The sequence below is a fragment of the Micromonas pusilla genome (genome assembly GCF_000151265.4).
Source record: "Micromonas pusilla CCMP1545 genomic scaffold MICPUCscaffold_2, whole genome shotgun sequence".
Classification (NCBI taxonomy): Eukaryota; Viridiplantae; Chlorophyta; class Mamiellophyceae; order Mamiellales; family Mamiellaceae; genus Micromonas; species Micromonas pusilla.
In genome coordinates, this window is record NW_003315883.1 from 787,620 (window position 1) to 801,770 (window position 14,151).

General features: G+C 49.6%; 6 protein-coding genes across 6 annotated transcripts; 3 read left to right on the forward strand and 3 right to left on the reverse strand.

The window, feature by feature from the left end:
- Positions 1 to 351: 351 nt before the first annotated feature.
- On the forward strand, positions 352 to 1,789 carry MICPUCDRAFT_14321 (uncharacterized protein; the record flags this gene model as incomplete). The annotated part of the gene is made up of 8 exons (XM_003055919.1): positions 352 to 450; positions 514 to 741; positions 912 to 934; positions 1,003 to 1,176; positions 1,240 to 1,305; positions 1,362 to 1,482; positions 1,536 to 1,637; positions 1,691 to 1,789. 8 exons carry the CDS (start codon positions 352 to 354, stop codon positions 1,787 to 1,789), a joined length of 912 nt encoding a protein of 303 aa, XP_003055965.1.
- Positions 1,790 to 1,940: 151 nt separating this feature from the next.
- On the reverse strand, positions 1,941 to 5,262 carry MICPUCDRAFT_64293 (uncharacterized protein; the record flags this gene model as incomplete). Its single annotated transcript, XM_003056312.1, has 10 exons — positions 5,044 to 5,262; positions 4,931 to 4,990; positions 4,752 to 4,860; positions 4,498 to 4,646; positions 4,318 to 4,422; positions 4,071 to 4,230; positions 3,556 to 4,017; positions 3,417 to 3,479; positions 3,179 to 3,358; positions 1,941 to 3,083 (listed from the first exon to the last, which is right to left on the reverse strand). Exons 1-10 carry the CDS (start codon positions 5,070 to 5,072, stop codon positions 1,941 to 1,943), a joined length of 2,460 nt encoding a protein of 819 aa, XP_003056358.1. The 5' UTR covers positions 5,073 to 5,262.
- Positions 5,263 to 5,855: 593 nt separating this feature from the next.
- On the forward strand, positions 5,856 to 9,190 carry MICPUCDRAFT_45236 (H+-translocating pyrophosphatase family). Its single transcript, XM_003055920.1, has 2 exons — positions 5,856 to 6,011; positions 6,142 to 9,190. Exons 1-2 carry the CDS (start codon positions 5,916 to 5,918, stop codon positions 8,356 to 8,358), a joined length of 2,313 nt encoding a protein of 770 aa, XP_003055966.1. The 5' UTR covers positions 5,856 to 5,915; the 3' UTR covers positions 8,359 to 9,190.
- Positions 9,191 to 9,470: 280 nt separating this feature from the next.
- On the reverse strand, positions 9,471 to 10,549 carry MICPUCDRAFT_24751 (uncharacterized protein; the record flags this gene model as incomplete). The annotated part of the gene is made up of 1 exon (XM_003056313.1): positions 9,471 to 10,549. A coding segment is annotated over exon 1 (921 nt), but the record flags the coding sequence as incomplete, so codon positions are not given.
- A 789-nt stretch (positions 10,550 to 11,338) lies between these two features.
- On the reverse strand, positions 11,339 to 13,363 carry MICPUCDRAFT_55273 (uncharacterized protein; the record flags this gene model as incomplete). Its single annotated transcript, XM_003056314.1, has 1 exon — positions 11,339 to 13,363. One exon carries the CDS (start codon positions 13,361 to 13,363, stop codon positions 11,339 to 11,341), a length of 2,025 nt encoding a protein of 674 aa, XP_003056360.1.
- A 221-nt stretch (positions 13,364 to 13,584) lies between these two features.
- MICPUCDRAFT_55274 (uncharacterized protein) lies at positions 13,585 to 13,995 on the forward strand (the record flags this gene model as incomplete). Its single annotated transcript, XM_003055921.1, has 1 exon — positions 13,585 to 13,995. The coding sequence occupies one exon, from the start codon at positions 13,585 to 13,587 to the stop codon at positions 13,993 to 13,995; it is 411 nt and encodes a 136-aa protein (XP_003055967.1).
- Between the last annotated feature and the right edge of the window lie 156 nt (positions 13,996 to 14,151).

Below are 14,151 nucleotides of genomic sequence, written 5' to 3' on the forward strand. Positions count from 1 at the left end.
CTTTCGAAAGCACTCCGAGAGTACTTTACCATCGCGAACGTTCGAAGGTGAGTACGTGTACACTGTAGTTGTACACGTGTACACGTACTTACTTCCGGAATTACCTTCGAAGGTACTTTCAAAGTACTGTACAGTACGTGTACACGTACACGTAGGGCTATGTGTACGTGTAGCTCCGAAGATGATAGCGTACTGTATCTGGATTTTTTTTTAAATTAAGCTGGTCGATAAAACTTGCAACTGTGCTCAGTGAAAGGACACATAGAACGAGAAAACGTGCACGTCAGCTGAGCAAGTAACGTCATATATGGTAGCTCTGCACTTGCCTGCTTTCTAGTCAAGGCAATCCAGATGTATTTCACTATCCCTGTTCGGGCTATAAAGTCTCTCGGCGACGTGCGCTCGTTTGCCAGGACTAAAACATTGGCAAGCTTCGTCTCTTTCACAAAGGTTCGCGCCAGTGACTTGCAGTGTAATTTCTCGACCTTGACCGAGAGTTTTCATTGTTTGAAGGAGTTGAACGCATCAGTTCGAGGGTTGAAACTATCGGAAGAGATTTTTATTTCACCACTCCTACAGCGTCTTTTAAAGGCTCTTTCATGTCTTGAAAATACAGTGCGGCGCTGTCCACCAACTGGAGATCTTATGAGATACGGCAATGTGATGTATAGGGACTGGCATGAACAGATGGTATCTTCAGCTGGAGGTGCGGAATGGTTGTTCCAAACATTGAAATTTTCTGTTCCGACAATCTTTTTTTTAGACCTTCTTGGCGATATTTTACCTAAGCAAAATCATGTAAGCGACATGCAATCATTTTTTTGGTACACAATCCCTGAATAAAAACGAGACAATATTATATTGATCTGAAAAAAAATCTCTGACTCTCCGTGACGGGAGCTATAATTGAGCTGTTGCCATATTTTTGTAACAGGTAAGCGTGCTTGAAGAACTTGCTTGAAGAAGTTGACAACTGACACTCACTGTCATGCATATTACTAGCTTTGGTAATGCAACACGAATAGACTATGGGACTGGGCACGAAAACTTTTTTGTTGCATTTCTTCTTTGTCTCTCGCAGATAGGTGTAGTTGGTGTAGCTGACCACGAGGCAATAGTGACAAGAGTGTTTTCAAAATATGTTTCAGTCACACGGAGACTGCAAACACTTTATCGGTAAATAAAATAATATGAACTCTCGAGGTATGTATAAGGATGGGGTTTATTTACCAATTGCAGGCTTGAACCAGCCGGATCGCATGGAGTTTGGGGTCTAGACGACTATTATTTTCTTTCATTTTATTGGTGCGTGCAAAAAGATCAATATTCTTCTTTAGTTTGTAGCAGCATTTTATTTGCAGGGGTGCGTCACAATTAGTACACCAGGACGTCATCATGCCGTGCTCAGTTCATGATGATGGTCTGCTCAAGTCGAAGAAGCACGAGTATTTGTATTTTTCATGCATAAGTTATATCAAAAAGGTTTTCTTCTTGTGCCGGATATTCTCAAGTGGTTTCTAAATTCTGCTGCCCAGGTTAAGTGTGGACTCCTTCGTGAGACATCGCCAACGCTGAACGACATAAGCAGCGTGTTGAGCTGGGAAAAGATAAACGACGGTCTTTGTCGTATGTATTTGGTGGGCTGAGTACATGGATGTGTGACCTCTGCCACTATCATGTGCATTTTCAGGCTGAATGTCTATCCAGATTCCCTATCATGCAGCACTTTCTGTTCGGTTCCATTCTTACCTTTGATCCTGAGAGGAATGCTGATGCGCGTGGAGAATGATTTAGCAGGAAGATTATTCCAGTGCGTTGCACTGCACAACTTCTCAAATTGCCACTTCCACAGTCTATCCCCCTGTAAGATTTTTTCACTTTAGTTCGAATAGTATATACACCACCATAAAGTTTACCCAGCTGTTGAAGATGCGTTCGTCTCAACTTGGCATATCGTTCATAGACTTCACAAGATCAGAAGGTGACTGCAGCTTAATTTTGTTAAGAAGTTCTGGTTCGTATTCAGAATATAATATCGCAGCAAATTGAGCATGAGCTTCAGAGATATTACTCTTGATAGGGTTCAGGATTGTTTCTCTAGAGACTGAGCCCGCAAGGTAGATGCGCATTTTCTGTATGTGCTTTGGTAATGTGCTATGAAGTGTTTTGTTGACAGTAACCACAATATCACGAATTCTGTCAGGTGTCGCAAATGCTGTCTGACGGACTGGTGCCTCTTCAGTCATAATGCCCGACACACGAATAGCTGTTATCTTTGTGATGAATGACAGCATAGGTTCGACAATCTGCCTAGTAACAAACATAATGTAATCTTCACATGCGACCTTTAAAAGCTGCTCAAGCTCTATGCGGCTGTCAACTGCTGTTTCTACTAAACGGGGAAGGCCTTGGACAGCTAGTGTCAGTAAATCACTCGCACCAGGTTCCCTGGATCCAACACTTGTTTCGCCTGCTATAATGCGTTGAACATGCCCCCGCAGATGCGAAAAATTGAGATTTCTCGCATAAACTGCGTTAGCGGTGAGGTCAGGCTCAAATGTTGCAATTTGCTCACGCAGCAAGAGAAGGTGCTTTATCAAGAACAGCTGCCCATCCGTAAAACCTACCTGATTATGAATTGAGTGACTAGCACCCTTGATGGATCCACAGCAAATATGGACGGCTTCTTGAGCAATGCCAGAAAATGTTCGGGCTTCCAAACAGCGGTTTAGTGTCGTAAGGCACGTCAATGTGTGAAACAAGGGAGGAAATCCATCATGAAAACATTTTTCAGTCGACTTTTCCGAGACCCCACAGTAGATAACTTTTTCACCAGAAGATCTGTAGTCTGGTGGAAAACTTGTACTCACGTCTGGTGTGCTACTCTCAGATGACGGAGGTAACTCCAGTTTGCTGGGATAATCGAGATCAGTAGCAGAGGGACAGTAATTACTCACATTATCACGAAGAAAAGTCTGTGCACGGAATATCAGTCGCTCCCGGACATCGGCAAGTAGGACAGCAACAAAAGGCTGCAATAGTGAACCAGTCTTCCCATACTTGTCTAGCTGTTCTTCCATAACCTGAAGTAAAAGTGAGTGACAGAGAACATTTTCAAAACAAGAAGCCAAGAGCATAACAAACCCTGCAGCATATTTTTAAAAAGGAAGAAATTTACCTTGCACTTGATCAAGTCAACAAATTCTGCAATGGTGAACATGTCGGTCCACATGATGTACTGAGGTCGGACAACATCTAGTAATAATTGCCCGAGAGGCTCTAACAATAAGGTGGTGAGGGAAGCGTCATTTGTCAAAGGGAAAGATTTCTCGGAAAGCTCTAGCTCAGCTTGACAAATCTAGAAGAAAAGAGTGGTTTAGCAAAAAATAATAATATGAATCAGATTTTGTTTTAACCTGTAAAAGGTATGTGAAGCCAATGTGCACAAAGACTAGAAGTGACCGTCCCTTAAAATGTTCCTGCAGTGAACGGCGCTTAGTATTCGCTTCGAAAGAAGAGCATATATTCATGGTTAGTCCTTAAACAGCTACTGACCAGAAGCTGGTTTTGAAACACCTCTGAAACAAGGGAAAACCTCTGGTTGCAGTAGTTCGAATGACAATCAATTAATACTTGTGCAAAGGCCTCTCTCCAGTTAGTGCTTCTTCGACTCTGTGCTTGCGCATAAAGCTCGCCCAAAATAGGCTTCAGGCTAGCCATTGCAGAGCAGAAATTTACATAAAATGCAGCATTAAAAAAAGAACTTCCTTGAACCCCATGCTCTTGATGAGTTCTACATGTTGCATTTTCTGAATCGATGTGACTTTGCTTAGCTTCTCTGACGCTATCGAGTACAGTAGCAGCGATGTGTGATCTCACTGCCGAAAGTATGCGCCCACGAAGCTGTTTACATTTGAGTGAAAGACCTGTATACTCTGAATAATTCTTACGGTTGTCAACAAACAAAAAACAATGATCCAGCCGCCGAAGATGCCATATATAATCACAGCTTTCGTCCTACTAACACATAGCAATGAGATTCCTAATAATAAATGTTAACGAGCACACACCTTGCAGAGCAGACCCTTAACTTCACCAGTTATGGTTTCTAGCTCGTCAATATATCGTAGTCTGGAACTCAGCGTTTCAGCGAAATTCAGCTGCCTCTGATTTTCAGAAGCAAGCCTTGCACACTTTAAACGAAGTACCAGACTACGCCCTTCTACTTTCCTGTGCGCAGAGCCAGCGAACACGGAGGGACGAGTTAAGCTTAGCAGCAGCTTTGAACAGGAAAACTAAACACCATATCCGCCCAACCAGTAGTCAACTTGAATATTCCTGATCAGTGTCCGAATCTCAACAGAGCTACAGATCACACTGTCGCAGCAGATGACACGATCTTTCAGCAATTCTATGCGATACCTGCACGCCAAATTTATATAGCAACACGTGAACAAGAAGCGGCAGCAAAATGATGGGAATATCAAGGTGAAATACCTCAAGATCCTGGCCACCTCACTTTGCTTCTTGTGATAAAAATCTGTATACCACCGGTGGATTTTGAACGTCGATCGCAATTCTGCAATGTCTCTCTTGTCACTTGTAGAACTTCCGTTGTGAGGCAACGGCACATCGAATCGAGAAGTCTGGTACAGAAGATAATGATATCATACAAACTGTAGATACAAAACGTTTGTGGAGAGAAAGTCGGTGCACGTGGCAGTATCATTAATGAACGTCATTTATCCTACATCCAGTGGAGGCTGTAAAGCACGAGTCGAGACACTCAGAGCTCGCAGCATGTTGAGCTGCTGCTGAATAAAATATGAACTGCTGCTAGCAGAAGTCAAATGTAGAAAACTGAAAGACGAAGACTAGATCAGAAGAAACACGAACGTTCATGCTGGAGTGAAACAAGTAGGATTCTCACCGTGAGGACCACCCAGCGACTAATTTCCAGATTTCGTCTTCGGGTCCTCTCGTGGACTTTCTGAAGAAACGAAGTGGTCAGAAAAGGGTGCCGTGAAGTTACCATCAGGTCACCTGTCTATTTCTTGGTCGGCTGGAAACATGTGCACTGAAAGCAATCGGGGACTGCCACTTCTTCCAGTCTGGTCACTCAACACGGTAAATGTTAGATATCGCTATTGTCAGCTGGTAGGCGTGAAAGAATCGTTAGATACTGCCAACATCATCTGGCCCTGGGTGGGCTCGTACGTGTAGGTTCGTGAGTCCTACGGGAGTTCCTTCGAAGGTTTAGAAAGTTACCTTCGTAGAATGTATCACTGTATCATTGTGTGTGTGTTATTTCAAGTCTCCGTATCATATCATTGTGTAAGCTAGCTACGTCCAGTACACGTACGTGTAGTTGTACGTGTACAACTACTGTACTGTAGTTTTATTTCAGGAAAATGGACTTTTTAGTCTAGAAATCTTGCTGTGCGTGTACACGTGTACGTGTACGTGTACAACGTGTACAGCTCGCTTCTAGATCACATGTTTTACCCGGATGGGTTAGAGCTCAGTCTTTTTGTAATCAGATCTACACACGTGTACAACTTGTACATGTATTATCTCCTAGCAATAATTTAATTTTAGTCGAGTGTGCCCTTGTACTTTCGTGCTACAGTACGTTGTACTACTGTACCTATCTACGAAAGTACTTTCGTACCTTCGTAGCTAGCTAGATAATAGCTAGTAAAATACAACAGGGCCTTCATAGTTGTTCACGTACACGTACGTGTACAGTACAGTACGTGTACACGTACATGTACAACGTTGTGAGTAGAGCCTACTTCGTCCAGAGACGACACAGACAAACATGGGGCTGTGATTTCATCACAGACTGCCAACCGTTCGCTCGCGACTAGCCGTAAACCAGTCTGTCAGAGCAAGGCTTTCTCGCAGCCGCGTGAATGGTCGAAGACGTCCTGGCTGACATCATGGGGTCGCTTCTCATCGTCTTCCCTGCCTTTGTGGGGATCATCCTCTCGTATTTCCTCTACAAGAAGGCGCGTTTTCCCGCGCCACCTGTCGCGTCGCCTCGACGTGGTCGTTTTTATCAGCTTCGTGCTCCGCCACCGGATCCACCGCAACCTCTCCCTCTGACCCGTGACCCCTCCGCGCGCATAATCCGCACAGGTGAACAAGATTTCCCTTTTTCGCAACTCTCCCGTCGACGAAGAGATCCTCCTGCGGCGAATGGAAAAAGCGGAAGCTGGCGAAGGCGGTGACGCGGACTCGTATCAGAAGCTCCGCCAGATCTACCGCGACATACAGACGGGCGCAAAGGCCTTCCTCACAGCGGAGTACGGGATGTGCGTCAAGTTTTCATTCGTCGTAGGAGGCGTCACGTCGATGATCTCCGGGTACATAGGCATGATGATCGCGGTGTTCACAAATGCGCGCTGCACGATGACCGCGACGCTTTCCCCAGATGCAGTGGCGTGGAAGGAAAGTTTTAATGTTGCATTTCGAGGCGGCGCCGTAATGGGATTCGCGCTCAGCGGATTGGGTATCCTCGTGTTATATTTCCTCATATGCATGTATGTCACTGTGTTCGATGTTGCGTCGGAGGCAATCAAACTTTTCGAGTGCGTCGCCGGCTTTGGCCTCGGCGGCTCCGCGATCGCAATGTTCGGCAGGGTTGGCGGAGGCATCTACACGAAAGCCGCGGATGTTGGCGCCGATCTTGCCGGGAAGGTTGTCGCTGGTATACCAGAGGATGATCCCAGGAACCCAGCGACAATCGCGGACAATGTTGGGGACAATGTCGGCGATGTCGCGGGCATGGGATCTGACCTTTTTGGGTCCTTCGCGGAGGCGACTTGCGCCGCGCTCGTTATCGCGGCACAATCTCATGATCTCGTGTCTGCGGGATGGGATACGCTAATTTTCCCTTTGTACATCTCCGCAGTCGGTATTCTCGTGTGCGCAGCGGTATCTTTTGTCGCAACGGATCTGAAACCAGTCCGAAACGAAGCGGAAATCGAGGAGGTTCTCAAAACCCAACTCGCTCTGACGACAATTGGCATGACGGTCGTGATGTACCCCATCTGCGCGACGTTTTTGCCTTCGACGTTTTACCTAGGCGCTCGCAGCACGTTTGCGGCGTCTTGTGCGAATGCAACCGGGAACTCTAAGTGCGTAACGAATGGACCATTTCACGCGTTTTGCTGCATCTCTGCCGGTCTCTGGGGTGGTTTGATCATTGGTTTCGTGACAGAATATTTCACGTCGCACTCCTACTCCCCGGTCCGTGAAGTCGCGCGCTCAACTGAGACGGGTGCGGCGACGAACATCATCTACGGCCTCGCGCTCGGGTACAAGTCGACGATAGTCCCTGCTGGAATACTCTCTGGGATCGTTTTCGCTTCATTTTCGCTCATGGACATGTATGGTGTCTCCCTCGCCGCTCTCGGAATGCTTGGCACGTTATCCACGTGCCTTGCGATCGACGTGTACGGTCCGATATGTGATAACGCCGGAGGAATCGCGGAGATGGCGGAGCTCCCAGAGACGGTGAGGGAGAAGACAGACGCTCTCGACGCCGCAGGGAACACGACGGCGGCCATTGGTAAAGGTTTCGCTATCGGCTCTGCCGCGCTCGTTTCCCTCGCGTTGACCGCGGCGTTTGTAACTCGGACGTCTGTGTTGGACCATGGAGTGAACATGCTCAATCCGGTCGTATTCGCGTTTCTTTTGATCGGTTCTATGCTGCCGTATTGGTTCAGCGCGATGACAATGAAATCTGTCGGTGTCGCTGCGATGGAGATGGTGAAGGAAGTGAAGCGTCAGTTCGACACGATCCCTGGTCTTTTGGAAGGCAGCCCCGGTCACGCACCTCCGGATCATGCTCGTTGTATCAAGATCAGCACGGATGCATCCCTACGTGAGATGGTTCCCCCTGCGATTCTCGTGATGACGTCGCCGATCGCCACCGGCATGTTTTTTGGCGTTGAAGCTGTCATCGGATTACTCGCTGGCGGGCTTGTTTCCGGCGTGCAGCTCGCGATTTCCGCATCGAACACCGGCGGGGCATGGGATAACGCTAAGAAGTATGTCGAAAAAGGTGGTTTATTTATCGACATGCCCAAGCGCGACAATGTCACGGGCGAGATCATTCGGGACGAGTTGGGGTCGCCTGTGTTGATCTCTGTGCGACAGAGGAAAGGCAGCGACTGTCACAAAGCCGCGGTCGTTGGTGACACAGTCGGTGACCCGCTCAAGGACACGAGCGGCCCGGCACTTAACATCCTCATGAAGCTTATGGCGATAATATCTTTGGTTTTCGCTGATTATTTCATGTCCATCAACAACGGGCAAGGTTTCCTAAATGTCCCAAGACAGGCATTTTAATTTTGGATTGACAAATGAGGGCGCGCCAATTTTCAGGAGACAGTCCGACGCGCACAGAACAACAGTAAAGAGACGATTTCCCAGTGCGACTAGGCGAGGATCCTCTAATTCCAGAATTCGCCTCGATTCGTATGACGCGATTCTTAAAATTAGAAATCGCTTACGTGTTCTATCATTATTCGTCTATGCTATGCTTGATCCTCAAATATCTGCTTGATCCCCACTTCCCTGCCCTCTCGTGAAGGTACATCGAGAAAAAGCGCGATCGATTTCGATTCGTCTTTCATCGCTTCTTTATCGCATCCGGCAACCATATTAGTATCGGAAGCAGGTGAGCTCACGACGAAGCTGACGCCGCCTGCGCTTAGCTCTCGAATCACCGGGCCGGGGCTCAGTCCATTACCAAGTGCACTGTCCGCGTCAACTTCCCTCGGCCGACCCTCTGGCATGCTCGCGCGAGATAACCGATATAGTCTCTCTCGATCGCTCTCTCTTTCGTCTGGTGCAACTCTTCTTAAGCAAAAATCGTCAATTTGTGAGCCCCTGTCCGCCCTCGCGAGACTCGTGATCGTTGGCGGCAGCGCGGGGTTGAGTGTAGGCACTATCAGCGCGTGATTCCCGGGGAGCACCAGGGCGTTGTCGTCAGGCCCGTCCCTGACCCACGACCGGGTTTGCGCAGACGTGAGTAAAGACTCAACCGCGGCCTCGACATCCCCTTTATTTATATTCAGCGCCTCGAATGCAGCAGTTTCATCAAATCCCATCGCCACCAATACCTCTAAATCTAGAGGGTCTGGAACTTTGTAAATTTCGCGGGCCTCAGGGCAATCGTCAAGGGAATCTGTCAGCGACGAACGCGCTCCTTTCGGCGAGTGCACAACAAAAGATACACCACCTGGCGCGCGCCGTGCGACAGTTGGTGACCCAAACTCCTCGTCGTCTCCCGTAAATGAATGGTCTGGTGGCATTAAGTCCAAACGCGACACGCTATGAACACGGCCCAACGCGCCTGCATCTGTGTTGCTCGCATCATGACCAGGTCTGCGCGTGTGTGAAAACGTGAACGCGTCCTCCTCTTCGCGATCGTGCCCCCTCGCGTGCAACGTAGCGTTGAAGAAAACCGCGGCTTTCTCATAAAACGCTTCCGGTCGTGCGCTGTTGTGATCTCCCTCGAAATTGAAAATGTCTTTGTCCCCTGCGTACGCTTCGTGTAATGCCTTGCCGTGCTTTGGAGATATGAAGTCGTCATTCACCCCGTGTGCGAAGAGCGCAGGGGAGAAGCTCTCCGGTGCGAGCTTCAAAGGATCGAGTTCTTTCACGTCAAACTTTGCCCTCCGTTTGATGCTGCTCCTCAAGAACGAGTACGCTATTTTTGTCATATATGAAGGCACTGTCATAAACTTGCTCCGCATGTTGTACGTCTCCACGAGCTCGAGGACGAGTGTCTCCAGTGACGAAAACGGTGAATCTAGCACGATGCCCGCGATCGAAGGGTCTCGGTGCGAATATAATAACGCGGTAACTGCTCCCATGCTTTGTCCCCATAGTCCGATCTTCGATGTTTTTCCTTGCGCCCTGAGATGCTTCACGACCGCGTCGACGTCTAGAATCTCGCGCACACCTAGTGTGACATACTCGCCGTCCGAGAGCCCGCTTCCGCCGAGGTCGAGCGCGAAGACGGTTACACGACGTGGGAGGAGTTTAAACACAACGTCCGCAGCGTCGCATCTTGAGCCACTGTTGCCGTGGAGGTAAATGACACAGGGGAGTTTCGCGTTCGGTGGAACGGACTCCGGGACGTAGTGCGAGCACTGCACGCGCATCGAACGCGCCTCGTCGATTCGTCTGCACGCGTCGTCGTCGCCTCCGTCGCGCGCGCCTCTGGTTTCGAGAATGAGGTCGACGCGTTTGCAGATTTCGCCGGAGATGCGAAAACGTCTCGAGGAACCGCCGGGGAGGGAAGCGTCCGGGGAATAATCCGCGCGCGGCGGACGGATGACGAGGTTGACAAGTCGCGCCCACGTGCTCGGCATGGTTTCGACTCCCGCCTCGAACACCCGCGAACCGAGTCTGGGGAACCGATATCTTATACCAGTCTCACGTATCGTATTCGTCGCTGCGCAGGCTAGACGCTCGTGCCCCCCACCGTAGCAGCTGCCGACTGAGCTGACAGCGCCGCAGGGCAGGCGAGCTCGCCGCGCTGCGTGCGGAAAGTCGTTGTTCACCGAAGACTATCTTCGTAGGCTACAGTACACGTGTACGTGTACGTACTAACGTACAGTATGAAGATAAAATTCTACGAAGGTCGGTACGAAAGTACGAAAGTACCTTCGTACGAAGCAAGGTACTTTCGTACGAAGGTACGAAAGTACCTCGGAAGATAATATCTTCGTAAACGTTGTGTAGGGTACAGCAGTACGTGTACACGTACACGTACAGTAGGTAGGGCTACAACGACCATAGTAGGGATAGTTACTGGATAGTTGTTCTTCGAAGATATCGTATTCGGGCACGGGGAGCACGGGGAGAGGGACGGGGATAGTGGGGTCAACAGAAAAAAATGATAGGCCGCCGTGAAACCGCGAAAACGTTTGAAAGAACGACTTTCATCGGCGCGGAGTCCGACTTAGCTACTTACCGATACGTACTTCCGGAAATACCATTATTTAATAATACGAAGGTAGGCAGGTAGGGCCCAACTTCCGGAAGTACAGTACATGTGCAGCGTACTTTCAACGTTGTACAAATCCGCTGTACGTTCGGTACACGTACTTTTGAAAGGTACGAGTACGTTGAAAGTACCTTCGAAGGTACTTTCGTACTTTCGTACCTTCGTAGGAAGTATGTACACGTACTTCCAGACTTACCTTCGAAGGTTGTGTAGATACTCGTCAGAATGGACTTACAGTTCATAACGTATAAACGATGTAGCCCTCACCCTATCACTGAATATATCTTCGGAGGTAGCTCACTCAACAGGCTAACGCTCATGCGGTTGACCGAGGTCGAGATCGAACTCGATAATGTTCATTTTCATGTCTGGGGCACCACGAATGCCGCGTGTGAACCGTTTCTTTTGAGGCATTGCTGTCGCCTTCGCGACCGCAGTTTGCACCTGTGTTTCTTTCGGACGCCAGACCTGAGTAGCATTTTCTCGGCGAAAGTGCGACAGTGACGTTTGTGCGCTTTTCGTCGTCTTCCTTCGTAAGTTCGCAGCGTGTAGAACTTTCCGTCGAAGCGCCCATTCATTCCACTCGTAATTTTGATCGATGTTGCTCTCATACGCGTGGGCTGACGTTTGAGTCGCAAATTCGCACGACTGAAACCCACGCATGGACATGAGGTCTGGGTCACTGCGGTCGTATTCGGGGTCACTCGTCGCACGCGTCGCGTTGACAATCGTCGGTATGTCTAAACTTGCGAAAATCTTCCCGAAACCGGCGGCCGCATGTGTGATGTGTACAAGTTCAGGAGATCCTTTTAAGACGTCCTCACAGCGCTTCAGAAACGCGCTCGGCTGCGCGGCAAACTGCCTCGCGTCTTCAACGTTCACAAACCCGAAAGATTTACCCATCCAGTGTACGACCGCTCCGTCACTGGAGGCGCCCGCTGGGAGAAGTAAACCGTTTCGTTTCACGAGCGCAAATACGTCGTACCCATTGAGGTCTAAACCCTCAGACGCAACTCTACCTCCAATTTCGATTTCACATCCAGCACGTTTCGCAGCTGCTTCCGCTGGACCTGTCTTCATCGATGGAGGGCCGATGTTTGCGTCGAGCAGCGGTGGCGCCATGCGCATCTGCGCCTCGCGGGCACGTGTCGCCAAATGCGACGCTTCGCGTAAAAGGTCACTCGTGATCGACTTTGTAAACGTTGGTTTGGAGTGCTTATCGATCGCGGCGATCACGTCCATTTGCGCTCGCAAGGCGTTGTCCTCGTTCGCGAGTGCGAGCTGCGCACACCCGATCGAGTCGAGAAGTGGGTATGCGGTCGATATCGGAACCCCCGCACGAGTGTCTAGGGATTCACCTCTGTACTCGCCGCCACCATATAAGAGCGAACGCAGTTCGTCAACTGCCCTCGATTGCAAGCGCGCAAGTTCCTCCACGGAAGCGACGCCCATTACAAGCGCATCTAACGCCGCGCGTAAATACCTGCAGTACTGTGCGCGATTGTTGTGTTCATCTTTTAGCGATATCATTAAAGCGTCTTCTGGCGTTAGCGTCACCGCGTTGTGCGCAATGACCACACCGTACTGCCGTGTCAGACGCTCTGCAGACGCGAGCTTTGCTCGTAATGCCACCTCGATCGTCGTCGTCTTCGCGATGTATTGAGGCACGATATCTGCCATCGTGCTACGCAGACCGCCAGTTTCGACCTCGGCGAGCTCGGGAATCGCGCGGTTGAAGACGCATATGCCCAGGACTACGGCACTGAGTTCTTTCAACGATTTTAATCTCGCGGCAACAGCCACGTCTTCGTTTCCGCCAAAGAAGAACAAACGCGTGGACGCTCTCGGGAACGCAGACTCGAGCGCGCGTTTGATCATCTCGCGTTCATCTTCGTCACATTCCGTCGCATCGCGTCCGCCGGCGACGCAAACGTACCTGAAAACGGCGTCGTGTATATCGTCCACTCGGGCATCATCGTCGGTCGGGTCTTCGACGTCTGCGCGCGCGATCGCGCGCGCCATCGACGCCGCGCGGGAATCACGCGTCGAAATCTTCCTCGCCATCTCGCGCATCGCGTTCACGCGCGTCTCTTCAACGTTCGCCTGCATCGACAGCGTCGCGTACGACGGTGACGTCGTCGCGAGCAGCGCGGCGACGGAACGCTCGACGAGTTCCTCGCTCACTTCTTCGTTCTCGTCCATGACGTCGTACCCGACGAGGACGTGCGCGCGGAGCAGAAACGTCGCGAGGACAGGGGGGACTCCAACGCCGCGCTCGCGAACGCGTCGGATCGTCTCCCTAAGTGCGGCGGAAGACGCAGACGCGTCCGCCATCGCCCCCGTTCGTTAGCAGGAAGAAGGATCCGAAAGCGTCCGAGCGCTGAAAGGACGCGGGTTTCGACTGGTCTGAGGTCGGGTTCGGGAGAATGAGACGTCGAGGAAGGCTGCACCCGAGAACTGGATCTTTATCTCAAACGCGTGGCGCACACGTCCAATGTGGGGCAGGGAACGCGTGCGCACGTGTGTCTCGCGTATGCTCGTAATTCTAATAAATTATGGAGGCCTACGAGAGTTCTACAGTACGAGTGTGGCAGATACAGTACGTGTACACGTTTATACCTTCGTACGAAGATAAACCATACTGTAGGCCCTACAGTACAGTACTTGTACGTTGTACAGCTGTACACGTACACATACAGTACATATTTATGGACGGAAATAGGATATTCTATCATACGAAGTTATCAAATCTTCGAAGGTACTTTCGTACTTTCGAAAGTACTTTCGAAGGTACGAAAGTACTTTCAAAGTACGAAGGTACGAAAGTACTTTCGTACAAAGTACTTTCGTACTTTCGAAAGTACTTTCGTACGAAAGAAAAGTACGAAGGTACGAAAGTAAGTTGTTACCTTCGTACGAAAGTAAGTTGTTACGAAGGTACGAAAGTACTGTACAACTACGTGTAGGGCTACGTGTACACGTACAACTACTTTCGAAAGTACTTTCGAAAGTATGATAAAATACTTTCGATCTATTTCCGTACACGTACGTGTAGCGCTACGTGCACAACTGCACATACGTTATGTTACGTTGTACACGTACTGTGGGGGCTCCTACTGACA